Genomic DNA, 12666 nt, shown 5'->3' with positions numbered 1-12666 from the left:
ATAAAGTGTTCGATCGGTTATTATTTATGTAGTTGTTGCTTGCTAGATATTCGTTTTCATTTCTTATTTCTTGTTTTGTTTTTTTTTTTTTTGTTGTTTTGTTTTGGGTACGTATCGCCATCTCAGAGTGTGTGCATAATAAAATTATGAGATTCCTTAAAGCTTCTGTGGCCGCGCGGCCGTCGAATGGCCAACTCTTCGAGGGACTCATCAGATCCGACTCCCGCCGCCCGGCCTTCTAGCCCGGAGTCTCGGGACTCCAGAGTTCATTAAATGCTCCGGCCGGGGAATCCCCGCCGGGTTCTTCCCGTTCTTCGGTTCGTCCGGTTCCTACGGTGCTCGTCTTTTGGCAACATTTTCAAAGTAATTATAAGGGGGTTGGTTTTTGAGAGTTTCCTTGCTTCGGCCCGCTTCCAATAGCAACTGGCGGTTCCTCTCCAGCTTCCAGTTGGTCGGGCCAAGGCGATAACACATGTGATGCTACAATACTACTTAATTAAATTATACAATTTCAGTTATCTCTTTACGCTTTTAACTAAAAGTACAGTCTCAGTGGGGGACAATGAGGGGAAATCGAAGCGGGAACGGGGCCTGAGGGTTCGAAATAAAATCATCGTCATGTTGCCTCCTCCCGAACGAGCCGTCCCGGGCCTCTCCGTCCGCCTAATCCTGCTCGGAGGCACCCGGGTAGTAGTAGGGCGGCGGGCGCTCGTACTCCGAGGATGGCGGCGCCGCTGGCGGATTGTGGTAGCGCGGCGGCTCGTGGTCCCAGTGCCTGTGGATTGTAACGAATCGAATTAGTTCATGGGAAATATGCAGGGCATCCAATACTGATAGTGCGACCACTCACGCACAACACACAGAACGAAAGGAGGGCGCAGTGGCTGCGATTAACCGGATTAGTTGGTCAACAAACACAGATCGAAAACCGATACAGAGTTAGTGGCGATTGGTCATGAAAAGCTGAATGGGTTATCAGGGAGGGGCCATCGGAGGACTTCTTGGGTAATGAGCTGTGGGCTTGGCCGGCAAGGGATCCTCTCCAGAAGTGTCTGTTACTTTGGAGCAGCGACCCGAGTACGAAATACGAAAGCTTCTCCATCGAGCAACAAAAATTTAAAACACAAACATACAGTCGTTTGCAGATTTACACATATTTAAACAACAAAGAAGCCTTTTGCAGTTAGGAAGTAGTAATCGAAATCCAATCTTGTTTGATTGCTACTTTTACCCAATAAGAGAACGAAAATTAAAGCCAATGAAAGTTAACGAAAGGTAGCAATTGCAAATGGAAACGAAAAGGGAACAAAGCTTTGTGTTTTTGGGGGGGTTTCCCAGTCGGACACGTATTCGAATCGCGGCTGTCGGGGAAGCACACCGATTGACTCTTTGAGTGGAGTGGCACATTACCGGGCAGAAACCGAAACCGATTAGCATTTGGGCCATGCCTAAAAGAAACCGTCTGCCGCCAAAGCCTTTGGCCGAGAGCCATTGGTCGCACCTTTAGCGCTAAATTAAACAAAATTAAAAATTAGCGTTTTAGCGATTAGCAGCGGTCAAAGCGATCGGGGGAAACTGGTTGTCGATGCGGGCAGGCTGATAACTTGGTCAGTGTCACTCGGCTATGATGCATTTACTATGGTTAAAGTATGGTTGGTTCACTTACCAAAAGACTGGCGTTACTTAATTACTTATATATTATTGGATAAAATAATGTTTTTACTAGAGATGAAACGGGTATCCGGTAACTTTCCGGTATCCGGCCTATCCGGCCTATCCGGCCACGATGATACTATCCGGCCGAATACCGGATAGCTACGATTTCTCTCGCTCTCATTGTAGTGTCGATAGGGAAGTGACGCAGCCGACGAGACGACCTTGTATAATTGCACCATGGGTACAACTGTTAACTTCACTCATCAACAAAAATACCCAAATCGAATCGAGTCCACCCGATCGTTGGCGCGACGTCTACGCAAACGACTAAGTTTTGCAAAACATTCGGCGGCCGGATATTCGGCGGCCGGATATCCGGCCCAAAAAGTCGGCCAAATATCCGGTATCCGGCCAAACTGCTATCCGTTTCATCTCTAGTTTTTACTCGATATATTTGTGGCAAATATGATTCTGTTCTTTCTGATTCTTTAGGTTTGCCAGTCTTTCAGTAAGATTGAAAGCAGGGTAATCTTAGTTGGGAGGTGGAGGACACTTACGTGGGCGCCATGTCGTTGTAGCGCATGCTGCTGCTGCCGGGAGCGCCGTCGCCGCCGCCGCCGCGATCTCCGCCAGAACGGTTGCCCCGGGAAACGCTGGGCGAGGCGTCCTCGTAGTAGTCCTGCTGCTCCCTCCGCCGCTCGTACGCCTTGCGCCGCTTCTTGGGAACGCTAAAGGGGAGAGGCGAGAGGGGAAAGGGTGCGGATTAGAGCAGCTGCTAGTGAGGGGGCGGGATGAGGGATGATTCGCTTACTTAGCCAATGGGACATGTTCGCGCTCGCGCTCACTGTAAGCGTCGTACAGGTAGTCGCTGCTGCGGGCGGATGATTCGGGTTAGCGGTGAAATGAGAAGAATGCGGACGCTTAGTTGTGGTGCAACAAAGGATTTTTCTTTTTTATCTCACTACACGCATAAATTTACAAAACAAATGCTGAAAGTTAATGGGGTAAAACCAAGTCCAAGTCAAGGAGTTAGTCTTGCTTGCGCTTGCTGGCCGACAAGTCAGGATCTGGGCTCTGGTAGCTGGCCTCCGCCTCAGCCTCCGCCTGCGCTTGCGCCTCCTCGGCCTCGCCCTCGAGTGGCTCCTCGCCGCCTCCGCCACGCGTGGGCGAGCCGGCGGGACAGCCGCAGTAGGCCTGCTGGCCGCCGGAGCAGCTCACAATGGGCGGCGGCACGTACGCAGCTCCCGTGCAAATGGGACAGCTTTGGGTTAGGGCGGCGGTTAAGCGGGATGCCTGAAAGGGAGTGGGAACACAGGGTGCTGACTTACCCGCCCTCGACCACGCCTGCGGCTCCCACGGTGGCCAGGTAGGGGTAGATCTTCTTGTACAGGCACATCAGCCGGTGGGCCACGAACAGAATGGGAAGGAAGAGCAGCGCGCAGAGCAGGATGCCCACCCAGAAGCCGTTCTATGGATAAGGTAGGTAAAGATTATGCTTCACGATGATCTCAGGATCTACTCACAATGGGGTCCACGAGGCGGTGGCAGATCAGGTCCACGCCACGATAGTAGATGTAGGAGAGGGGCGCGCAGTGACCCACGCTCTCGTTGGCCTCCGCGATGATCATGTCGATGTACTCGTCGATCATCTGGTCGATGGTCAGGGTCAGGTTAGTGCCGAGCGTGTTGATGTAGTCCTTGCCCCGCGTCTGGATGAACTTCTCCGAGTTGACCGCCGTGTCGGTGAGCACCTTGATGGTGGTGGTGAAGTCGAGGTTCTCGTACGAGATCAGCTCGTCGATCTTCTGCAGGTTAGCCCGCATCTTCTCCACGAGGCTGGTCAGCTTAGGCACGAAGTTGCGGTGGAAGGCCTTCGTGTTGAGGCCCTCGTTCCAGAAGGAGACCTTGGCCCACCCGTAGGCGGGGTACTCGAGGTCGTTGGACAGCTTGAACAGCTGCTCGGAGAGCGCGTTGAGGTTCATCGGCGTGAACTGGGTGCACAGGCTCGGCAAGTAGAGGGAGCTGTGGTACGGCGACAGCTTGTTGCCGCCCGCAGTCTCCAGGTCCTTCTGCTCCGCCGGCGTCAGCAGGACGACGCCGGAGAGGTCCTCATCGAAGATCTTCACCGAGTCGGGGTCCTCCGAGCGGGTCATCACCTTGATGCGTGCTAGGTCGTTGATGTCGTAGATCCCGTTCACGCGCAGCATCTCGAAGATGGTCTGGTTGGCGTGGCAGGCGCTGATGGCGCCCGACATCTTCAGCGGCTGGCCCACCTCCTTCCTGGAGCCGTCGCCCTGCGGCAGGTAGTGGTTCAGGTCGATGGCCGCGTCCAGCTGCCGGAAGAGGGTGTTGTTCTCCTGGTCCCTCAGCGGGGCACAGGCGCCCTGGTAGGTCACCATGCCCAGCATGAAGTAGAACAGTCCCACGAGGGCGATGAACGAGAACACGCAGAATATCAGCAAGATGGCACTAAAAAAGAAGTTGAATTGATTACTCAGAGAGCTGAGGAGTGGATTCGCTTAGTGTACTCACAGGAGCAAGCAAGAGGCGCCGGTGGACTTGCTGCAGCACTCGTCGCCATATCCGGTGCGCCGTCGGCCGAAGCAGCCGCACAGCAGAGCAAAGATCAGGATGAAAAGAACCTGCACAACACATAAATTGATTAATTTCAAATTCATTCGATTTGAACCTCGAAGGAGCGACTTACCAAAAGGATGAGCAAACACACAACCAAGCTGATTATGTTCCTGTCGTGGCCGAACCGGTCGTAGACGTCCTCGAAGGACTTGGTCGAGTGCAGGGTCTTTATGTGGATGTCGCTCAGCACTGCGTCCACGATGTTACGCACGTTCGCCGCCTGCTCGTTGAAGATGGATCTTCCCTTGGTCAAGTCGCGCATCATTGGCGGCACCACGAAGGAGAGCTGCGTCTTCACCTTGTCGCTGACCTTTTTAAGGCGGGCGAGTCCCCGTTGCGGTATGACATAGTACTTGTTCCGAATAATGTCCTCCATGCCCTCCACAAACTCCTTGGTGTTGGGCAGCTGAAATATTATCGAATTGAATTAGTGTACATGTTTGCGGGATGTATTACTGTTCATACATTGTCGAAGTGCAGGCACTGCGAGGTGTCAATGTGCTCGATATTGCTGCTGATCAGGAACTTCTGGCACATCTGCAGCTGGCAGAGATTGGCCACTGCGAAGTTCACGTCGCGCTTGATGCCACGGACACCTGAGGACAAATAGGATTATTCGTGCTGTTCCCGATCCGTTGTTTCAGTCAACCGTACCATCTCTCAACTGGGAGCCGTAGAAGCGCAGGTCCTTCTCCATCTGCTCCACCTGCCTCATCAGCTCCAGGGCCTCGGGCATGTTCTCCAACACCCGCTCCATCTCGGCCAGCGAATTACTCTCCGAAGTGTCGGACAGATCCAAAAAGATGTGCCTGTGGGCGTCTGAAAACGAGAACAAAGAAGGTAGAATTAAAATTGCCAGGCTGGGAAACATGTGGTTCACGTACGGGTTAGCTGATCCAGAACATGGGTCTCCATCTCCTCGTAGTTGTACTTCATCAGATGGGTAACATGGTCGGCCACGTCCTTCAGGTAGGTGCAGGTGTCCTCGCTGCCGCGCTTCATTGTCTCCGAGGTCTCGGAGAAGCCGCTGTCGATCATTTTGTTGGTGACGAAGGCGATGATGATGCCAAAGCTACGGAAAGGGAAGCAGATTAGCTGGGGATCGCTCTCGACTTCGGGCTTCCAACTTACATCAGTCCGATGATGAGGATCAGCAGACAGATGCCGCAGCAGAAGCGCCGCTGGGCATCCTGCTTACTGGTGCACGGAGGGCATCCCTGTCGACATCTTCGGCAGCAGCAGAAGCAGCAATAGCAAACGCTGGAGGAGATCATACGTTAGTTTACTTAGCCATTGGGGTAGTGCCAGATGGATTTCACACTCACGCAATGAACGGTATGATAATTATGAGCGCCACGAGAATGATAACCCAGATGAGGACCAACCAATAGTGGCTCAGCAGATCCCGCCAGTCGTTCTCCTCCACCTTGGGTCCCAGGGCCAGCGTGTCCGAGTTCCTGACCACAACGTATCCTGAGAAAGGCATACAATATATTAGATTGAGATGATCTAAACGGCTTAGTTTACTCACCCTCCGGAATGGGATCGTCCCTGTAGAGGACCTTGTCGTACAGGAAGTGGGTGAAGTTGAAGATCGAGTTCATGGCCGTCGTGGGAGGCGGGGGCTCCTTGGTGTAGTTCGTGGTCGGCCTGTACTTGGTGTACTCCACTGGCGGCCAGTGCGGCTGGCCGAGCTGCTCGTGCGTGGTGCCGTGGCCCTCGTATCCCTTGCGCCATTGTACAGGAGCTTTTTCTTCTGGCGCGGGCTGGGCCTCACCTCCTTCTCCTTCTCCTTCACCCTCACCCTGCGCGGTCACTGGCCTGATCAGCGTGGCCAGGGCGAACCCGAAGATGGCCACGCTCAGTCCGCAGATGGCCAGGTAGGCTATCTGCCGCCTCCTCCGCTGTCGTCTCTTCCGCGATCGCATCGCCTTCGGCTTGGCCGTGGCCAGAGGCTCCACTGTGCCCGCCACTGGATTCATCTTGTGCTGTTCGAGGTCCTCGGTTCGGGAGAAGCCTCTTTCAACTCACTGACGCGCTGAGCCGCTGCTCTTGATGTTGTTCTCTTCAGTGTAGTAGCCCACACCCATTTCACACGTCAGTGGCCTGGAATGGGAGATGGGCAAAATATACCATTTAAGAAGATAGCTTTCTTGGCGGCTATCTCAAGGGGCTATCTCCCCCACAAACTGCTATTAAAACTAATCTCTAATCTCAACTCCCTCAGTTTGCAAATGAGAATGGAAGGGCTGGTTCGGGGTCAGAGCCCACTCCCTAATGCTTCGGTGGCATGTCCTCGACCAATAATAAATGCGTGGCGAGGCAATAAAATATACATTCGCTTCTCGGTGTGTCCATCCAAATGGGGCATAATCATATCATCCAGGGCGCAGAGTAGGATTGGTTCCACACCGAACACCGCACACCGCACATCGCACTGCGGACTCAGACACACACCCAGAGGCACTCTAACATCCACTTGACATCAATTAAGGTCAATAAAAGCCGAGGAGATGACAATGGGTTGAGGCTCTAGCCGCCCGAGAATGCAATCCACTGGCGATGCAAAGGACCGAGCTTCCACTTTGGCACATTGCCCAGTGGCTTTCAGGTGTTATCTCTCTGGCGAGGAGGTGAAAGTCCCTTTGGCGTCGGTTGAATGCACTTGCCGGGATCATGAGTCACCAACCTTGCCGCAAAACATTGCGTGCGCGTGCCGCCCTTGCATAATTGCCCAAATATGAAATGACTAGCTTAGACCAGTACTCAAAATAGCAGAGCTAATGCAAATGGCGAGCAAAAAACCGACACATTGTAGAAATAAAAACAATACAAAAAGTACATGCCCCGAGTGAGGCTCGAACTCACGACCTTAAGATTATGAGACTTACGCGCTGCCAACTGCGCCATCGAGGCATGAACACGGTGCCGGCAAAAAGCACACTTCTGCGAAGGGTTCTTATGTCGCACAAGTGCTAAGAACATAGATACATATATATATTATACCTACCTATCAAATATACATAAATGTGTGAGAAATACTGGGCCTATGCAAACAGGTCGTGTGCTTGTCTAAAATTATCAGATAAGGAGTTCTGTAGTCTGTTCCTATCGATGTGAAATCGAGTGGCAATGCATTGTACCAATAAAATAAATAAAAAACTAAATGGATGTTTTTTTTCTGTCAAACACTCAAATAAATCAATATTTGCTGTCAACAAAACGATTCTTAACCAGTATATACACATAAAGTAAACCACGTATTTATATTGAAACTAATTACATTGTTTTTCCCATATCAATCAGATAATTGGCATAGAAACACACAATCAGTTTGTGGAAAAATCACATTGTTGTTCGTTTTTCCCTTGCACCCTTGTAATACATCCAAGAAAATTAAAAATTAATTTCACTCCGCATTAAATTTAAATAAATTCATAACAAGGGCACAATGACACATGCTTTGTAATTTCAGTTGATTAAGAGACATTTGCAGCATTTGAGAAATCCCAGACGACGGACGTCTTCCCGAGAATCGCTGACACAAAAGAGTGGGTTTGCCCGAGTGCCCTGCCTACTCACTACAGTCACTGGTCGCATTTCCACGGGGAGATCGAAGGAATGAGTGTGCTCATTTGATACCCGCCAGTGGCAACTGTAAATTTATGGCCAGCGAGGCGAGCAACAAGCAGCAGCAGCTACATCGCTGCTCATCGACTGTCTTTGCACAACAAGCGGGCATAGAAACAAAGAAATCGAAAAGTTTATTGAACTTTGTGGGCGAGTGGACAGGCGAAGAAGCAAGGGCCGAGAAGCGCCAAGGGTCTGCCCCTCAACTCGTCGGATTTCCATGGCATTATGCTTTATAGCCTAGCCCTGGCCCCTTGTCGCCTCGAATGTGTCGCAACACCACACACATTCACACACACACACACAACACTCGGAGCACTGCAATGCCGACCGCTTATCTCGAGGTTGCCCCTCTTTTTCCATGCTTACTTTCCGGAAAGGGCTGGATTACCAGGCGTCTTGATGGCAAAATAGCGTGTAAAAATAGACGTTTTCTGCGGACTGCACCTGCTGACAGGGCCTTAATGCCTGTCCAAACAAAAAGCAAGCGTTTGCTCGGTGTCGATTGCGTATACGCAGCGTTGTCTGGTTGGGAGCAAACTAAAGGCGCTGGAAAAACGATGCTCCATTTGTGGCCCGATGCTGCTGCTGTGCAGAAAATTCTCTACACCCTTGGAGGAGCAGCCTCTGAACGGCCTTGACACGCGGTTGCTGCGGGCTGCGAGTCGAGTGGATTCTCTCTCGCCCCAAGTTTGCTTTTTGCCCATCGAAAACCGACTTGAAAAGGCACGCACATCGCAAGCATCGCAAATACTGGCTGAATCAAAAGCTTAGCCAGAGGTCGCGTCTCCTCAGTAATTCGAGAAAACAAAACAATTTGCAGGCTCGGCTTTTCGGAGGACATCAGCACCATCCAAGCAGGCCAGGACATGCGCAGTCGGAGGCTGCAGGACGCTGCACTCCCCGAACAGTGGGCGGAACAGGCAAAGGCTCGGCAAGGCCACACGCAAAGTGCCCTTAATTCCGGTTAGAGTTCACAATTTCACAGAGTTAAGATTTCAAAACAATGGGGGATTGTTTCCACGGAAATGGTAAATAACATTCTCATTCTATTTCACACTAATTGTAAACTTTTCCAAATTCAATAAATAAAAAACACAAATTTTCCAGGGGCCGAATATTTTTCTGTGGCATGCACCAGGTAAACAAATAAATCAAATGGATGTTTAAGAATTGCGGCCTTAATGTGCGGCGGTATGCCTAATAAAATTCTTATTTACGAAAATGAGGCAGCGTAATAATAATAATCAGCCCATAAAAAGTACAGAATTCCCGGAAAGTGGGATTTCCAATATGTTAATTTGCAAACACAAGATGATTTGAAGCAAAATATAATTCCTTAACTGCAGTTATTTGCTAATAAAATGCTAACTCTCTATTTGCTAACAACAGTAAAATCAGGGTCGTAAAGTACACAAGTCCAGAAAAGCGGGTTTCACAATCTGCTAATTTGCAGAACAAACGCCGTCGCAGAATGAATCAAAATAAACTAGATTATTCAGATGCTCCAGCGAGCTGTTGCACATACATACAATATAGCCATTGTCGTCGGCGAATATCTGGTATCGTAATAAAGTTTCCCTTTTAGGTAAGGCAAGTCGAGGCTTGCAATAAAGGCAACAATCCATCTATTGACGTCGAAGGGGTCTCGCCTGTTCCACCCCAGCTGATTGAATCCAACTGGTTTTCTGTGCGCCAACAAGAGAAAGTTGGCAAAGTTAAGCAAACTTATTTGGCGATACCCGTATTGGGTCACCGGCACGGAGCATAGAACGAGTGGGCACTGTATCTGCGGAAACGCCAAGTGCAAGGTACTTTAAAATCTGCTGGCGGCTAAGTCAGCAAAAGCAAAAAGTTGAGTCCGAACACGATAAACTTAATGACTGTACCTGAGCGCCGGTTTCTTGTGGCTTGTATAAACAAAAGAATTAAATACACACTGAAGGTTGAATTAATAAAAACAATTTCCCCCATCTATAACGAGTCACAATCAATGCCAGTCGTAAAGCAAAACTGCTGAGCAGGGAATATATTTTAAAGAATTCACAAGAATGTAAAAAATGTTTAGTATTTATTCGGATTAATAGCGGAAGAAATAAGTAATGCTAATCATTTTAAATCATTTTTAAATTTAAGAACTCAAGTATGTATGTATTATGAAACTAGTTTAGGCTAGTTACTTCAACATGTTCTTAGTTGAACTGTATGCATTATGAAATCCATTTCGGAATACAAAATTCATTTTTAAAGCTGAGAAAAATCAGAGATAAGAACGATGACAAAGGCAGCAATGACCCAAAAATGAACTTTTAAATATGAAGTGGAATGTGTGAGATTAATCAGTTTATGAATAGCAACTTCTTCCCGAGCGAGCTGCAACTAATTTTAAGACTGATTGAATTGAGAGCACTCTCCTCGCAGCACATCATTTAATTTGAAGCCGCCTCCGCCAAGAGACATCTACATCGAATTGGGAACAGCCGGCGGAGAAGTCCATGGACGGAGGTTCGAGGCGAAAGACAGCGCAAACAGAAGAACAGGTTGCCCTGCCGATGGAGCGAAGTCGTGCCAAAGCAAAAACTCGTTTCTCGTGACTCACACTCCGATATAAAACCGCAGAAAAATGGGCTAATCACACAGGCAGATACAAAGTAAACTTCTTTAGATGAAAACTGAACGAATCCAAACAAAGGAAGTCGGGTAATGCAGATGGAGAAAAGGGGCGGAAATGAACAGAAACCAAAAAAGGGTGGGGACGATCGAGAAGTAGTTCGCTTCAGTTAAACGAAGAAACGGAAGCCAAGTACACTGACAGAAATGCAGGGTACGTGCCCAATGACGGGTTATATCATCTGATTCTCTGACGTTGAGTCAGCTATTTGCTAAATGAATCTCTTGCCTGGTTATCCAATTGCTTATCAGATTGCAAACCTTGAATAATCTTGGGTCTATTTTCGGTTTGCACTCGGATTATAAGAGCAGACACGAGATAGACCCGACCGGTTGGCGTCATAAGTTTTCCATTTGGTTCTACAGTATTTGATTAATCACTCTGAGCTCTGGGCTAAAATCTTATGGTTATCTCTACTTTTTTATATTGGCTAACTCTATTTTTATGTAGTTTTCCTAAGAAATAAGTGAATAGCGTCAGAGAATAAGTTTTTTCTGCAAAACACTTCAGTTTAAAGTTAGCATATCTTTGCTTAAGTTCAGGTTTAGGCCTTATCAAAAACGTTCGTTTAATGTGCCATGAAACTTGCTTATTCAGGCAGAACAAATATGTATGCTGCGATTTAATTTTGAGTTTGCTTCCGAATTCTGTAAATGACTGGGAACTCATAGAACGGACCCGAGACTATAAATACACGGATTTCACTCGGCTGGGTGTCGTTTCCACCACACGCATCTGTATCTCAGGTCAGGGATGTATAGTATGCTGTGTGTGTGTGCGTGTACATATCTGCGGGTGTTCCTTTTTTGAGTATTTTGTTGGTGTGGAGCAATTAGTGCAGCACCGCACATTAATTATGCACACAGCCAGGTGGGAATTCTCGCCGATATGGATGGGTATATCATAACTCGAGGCAGGAAGGGCCACTATAAACTGTTCCGACTAATTCGACGCCGCAAATTGAATAACTCGGTTGGGTAAATTGGAATAAACAGAATAAATGAGACACTCACCAACATCGACAACCGCCGCCTAAGCCAATTAAGCTGGCTTTCGGACTCGGTTTCGTGAAAGATGATGCGATGTGTCCAAATCCAATTAGCCGTAGGATCGTAGGATCGCTGGATCGGTCACAATTCCAGATGGTTTCGGATCCCCAGATGCTACAATGCTACAATGAAGATACAGATGGTGGGTTCCTCCGTAAAGTCGCCGTAACAAGAACAACAAAAACAACCAATTTAGAGAGCTAAGAGTGCTCAAAACTCAAGAGATGCAGTTCGACCGATTTATGATGTTTGTGTTTAAAATCTAAGGTTTTTTGTGTGATTCCGTGTAAAATTGAAGTCAAACTTGAGATAACGTTAACATATAAATCAAAACCGATGGAAAAATGCTCTAGGGAAACAAAAAAAAATAATTTCGAATTCAGGTCGCTGCCACAGCGAGGTTTTCTCAGTTTTCCAGCTTCCAGTGGCCCTTTTGGCCTAATTGGAGTTTTCCGAAGTAGAGTCCATGGGAAACATGGGAATTTGTTAATCCGCTAAAGGGTTCACAACCGATTTTCAAGCGAACGCGCACAGATATGTTTTATGTGGCTCTATTTGTATGTATCACTGCACTGCACCGCCCTTTCGAAACATTCTGCTCTTTTTGCTCTTTGTTTGCCTTCAGCCCAGTTTCACCTGGCATTTGCTGGGATTTTCACTTGATTTTCACTTTTTCCCGGACAAGTAGGCGTGGCCAATCGAATTTCAGTCACGCGAACGCACGCTCCATTCAGACTAGATCCGCCCCGGATATTCACCTTTTCTGTTTCTATTTTATCCGATCGAAAAAACTTCACATTTGAAAGAGTTCTGGCCCAGTGTGACCGTGTGCTGAGCGAGGAAACATGCCATCGCGGCTCAGAAGAATGCGCGAAAAAATACCACTTCAAAAATTAAAAGATACTAGATTAAGGCCGCATAAGATCCACCCCTGAAAGTCTGCTTTAGTAAACCGTTAAACCGTTTGAATTTTAAATTTAGGAAAGAAAATGGGAAATGCTTTATTTTTTTGAAGACATTTAT

General features: G+C 48.3%; 1 protein-coding gene and 1 non-coding gene across 7 annotated transcripts; both read right to left on the bottom strand.

The window, feature by feature from the left end:
• Positions 1-38: 38 nt before the first annotated feature.
• Positions 39-12490, bottom strand: LOC108099069 (prominin-like protein). 6 transcript variants are annotated; one of them, XM_017202350.2, is made up of 15 exons: positions 12402-12490; positions 11608-11765; positions 5825-6399; positions 5619-5766; positions 5425-5553; positions 5178-5365; positions 4948-5112; positions 4759-4889; positions 4364-4699; positions 4189-4298; positions 3180-4125; positions 2985-3124; positions 2468-2527; positions 2214-2384; positions 39-775 (listed from the first exon to the last, which is right to left on the bottom strand). In XM_017202350.2, the coding sequence occupies exons 3-15, from the start codon at positions 6273-6275 to the stop codon at positions 664-666; spliced, it is 3087 nt and encodes a 1028-aa protein (XP_017057839.1). In that variant the 5' UTR covers positions 6276-6399; positions 11608-11765; positions 12402-12490; the 3' UTR covers positions 39-663. The 6 variants fall into 6 exon arrangements, with proteins under 6 accessions (XP_017057839.1, XP_017057840.1, XP_043063722.1 ...); XM_017202351.2 differs by lacking the exon at positions 11608-11765 and having other exon boundaries at positions 12402-12444; XM_043207787.1 differs by lacking the exon at positions 12402-12490 and having other exon boundaries at positions 11608-12393.
• On the bottom strand, positions 7137-7209 carry Trnam-cau. The gene has a single exon. It is a non-coding gene; the product is annotated as a tRNA-Met (tRNA).
• Positions 12491-12666: the final 176 nt, after the last annotated feature.

This window comes from Drosophila ficusphila, unplaced genomic scaffold (genome assembly GCF_018152265.1).
Source record: "Drosophila ficusphila isolate 14025-0441.05 unplaced genomic scaffold, ASM1815226v1 contig_286, whole genome shotgun sequence".
Lineage (NCBI taxonomy): Eukaryota > Metazoa > Arthropoda > Insecta > Diptera > Drosophilidae > Drosophila > Drosophila ficusphila.
This window is presented reverse-complemented; position numbering and strand designations above follow the sequence as displayed.

Excerpts from the sequence above, each read along its gene's own strand:
- LOC108099069 (XM_017202350.2), bottom strand. The coding sequence starts at position 6,275 with ATGAATCCAGTGGCGGGCACAGTGGAGCCTCTGGCCACGGCCAAGCCG. Across the intron at positions 4,700-4,758 it reads AGTGCCTGCACTTCGACAAT|CTGCCCAACACCAAGGAGTT; the intron begins GTATGAACAGTA and ends ATAATATTTCAG. Across the intron at positions 4,126-4,188 it reads GGCGCCTCTTGCTTGCTCCT|TGCCATCTTGCTGATATTCT; the intron begins GTGAGTACACTA and ends CTTCTTTTTTAG.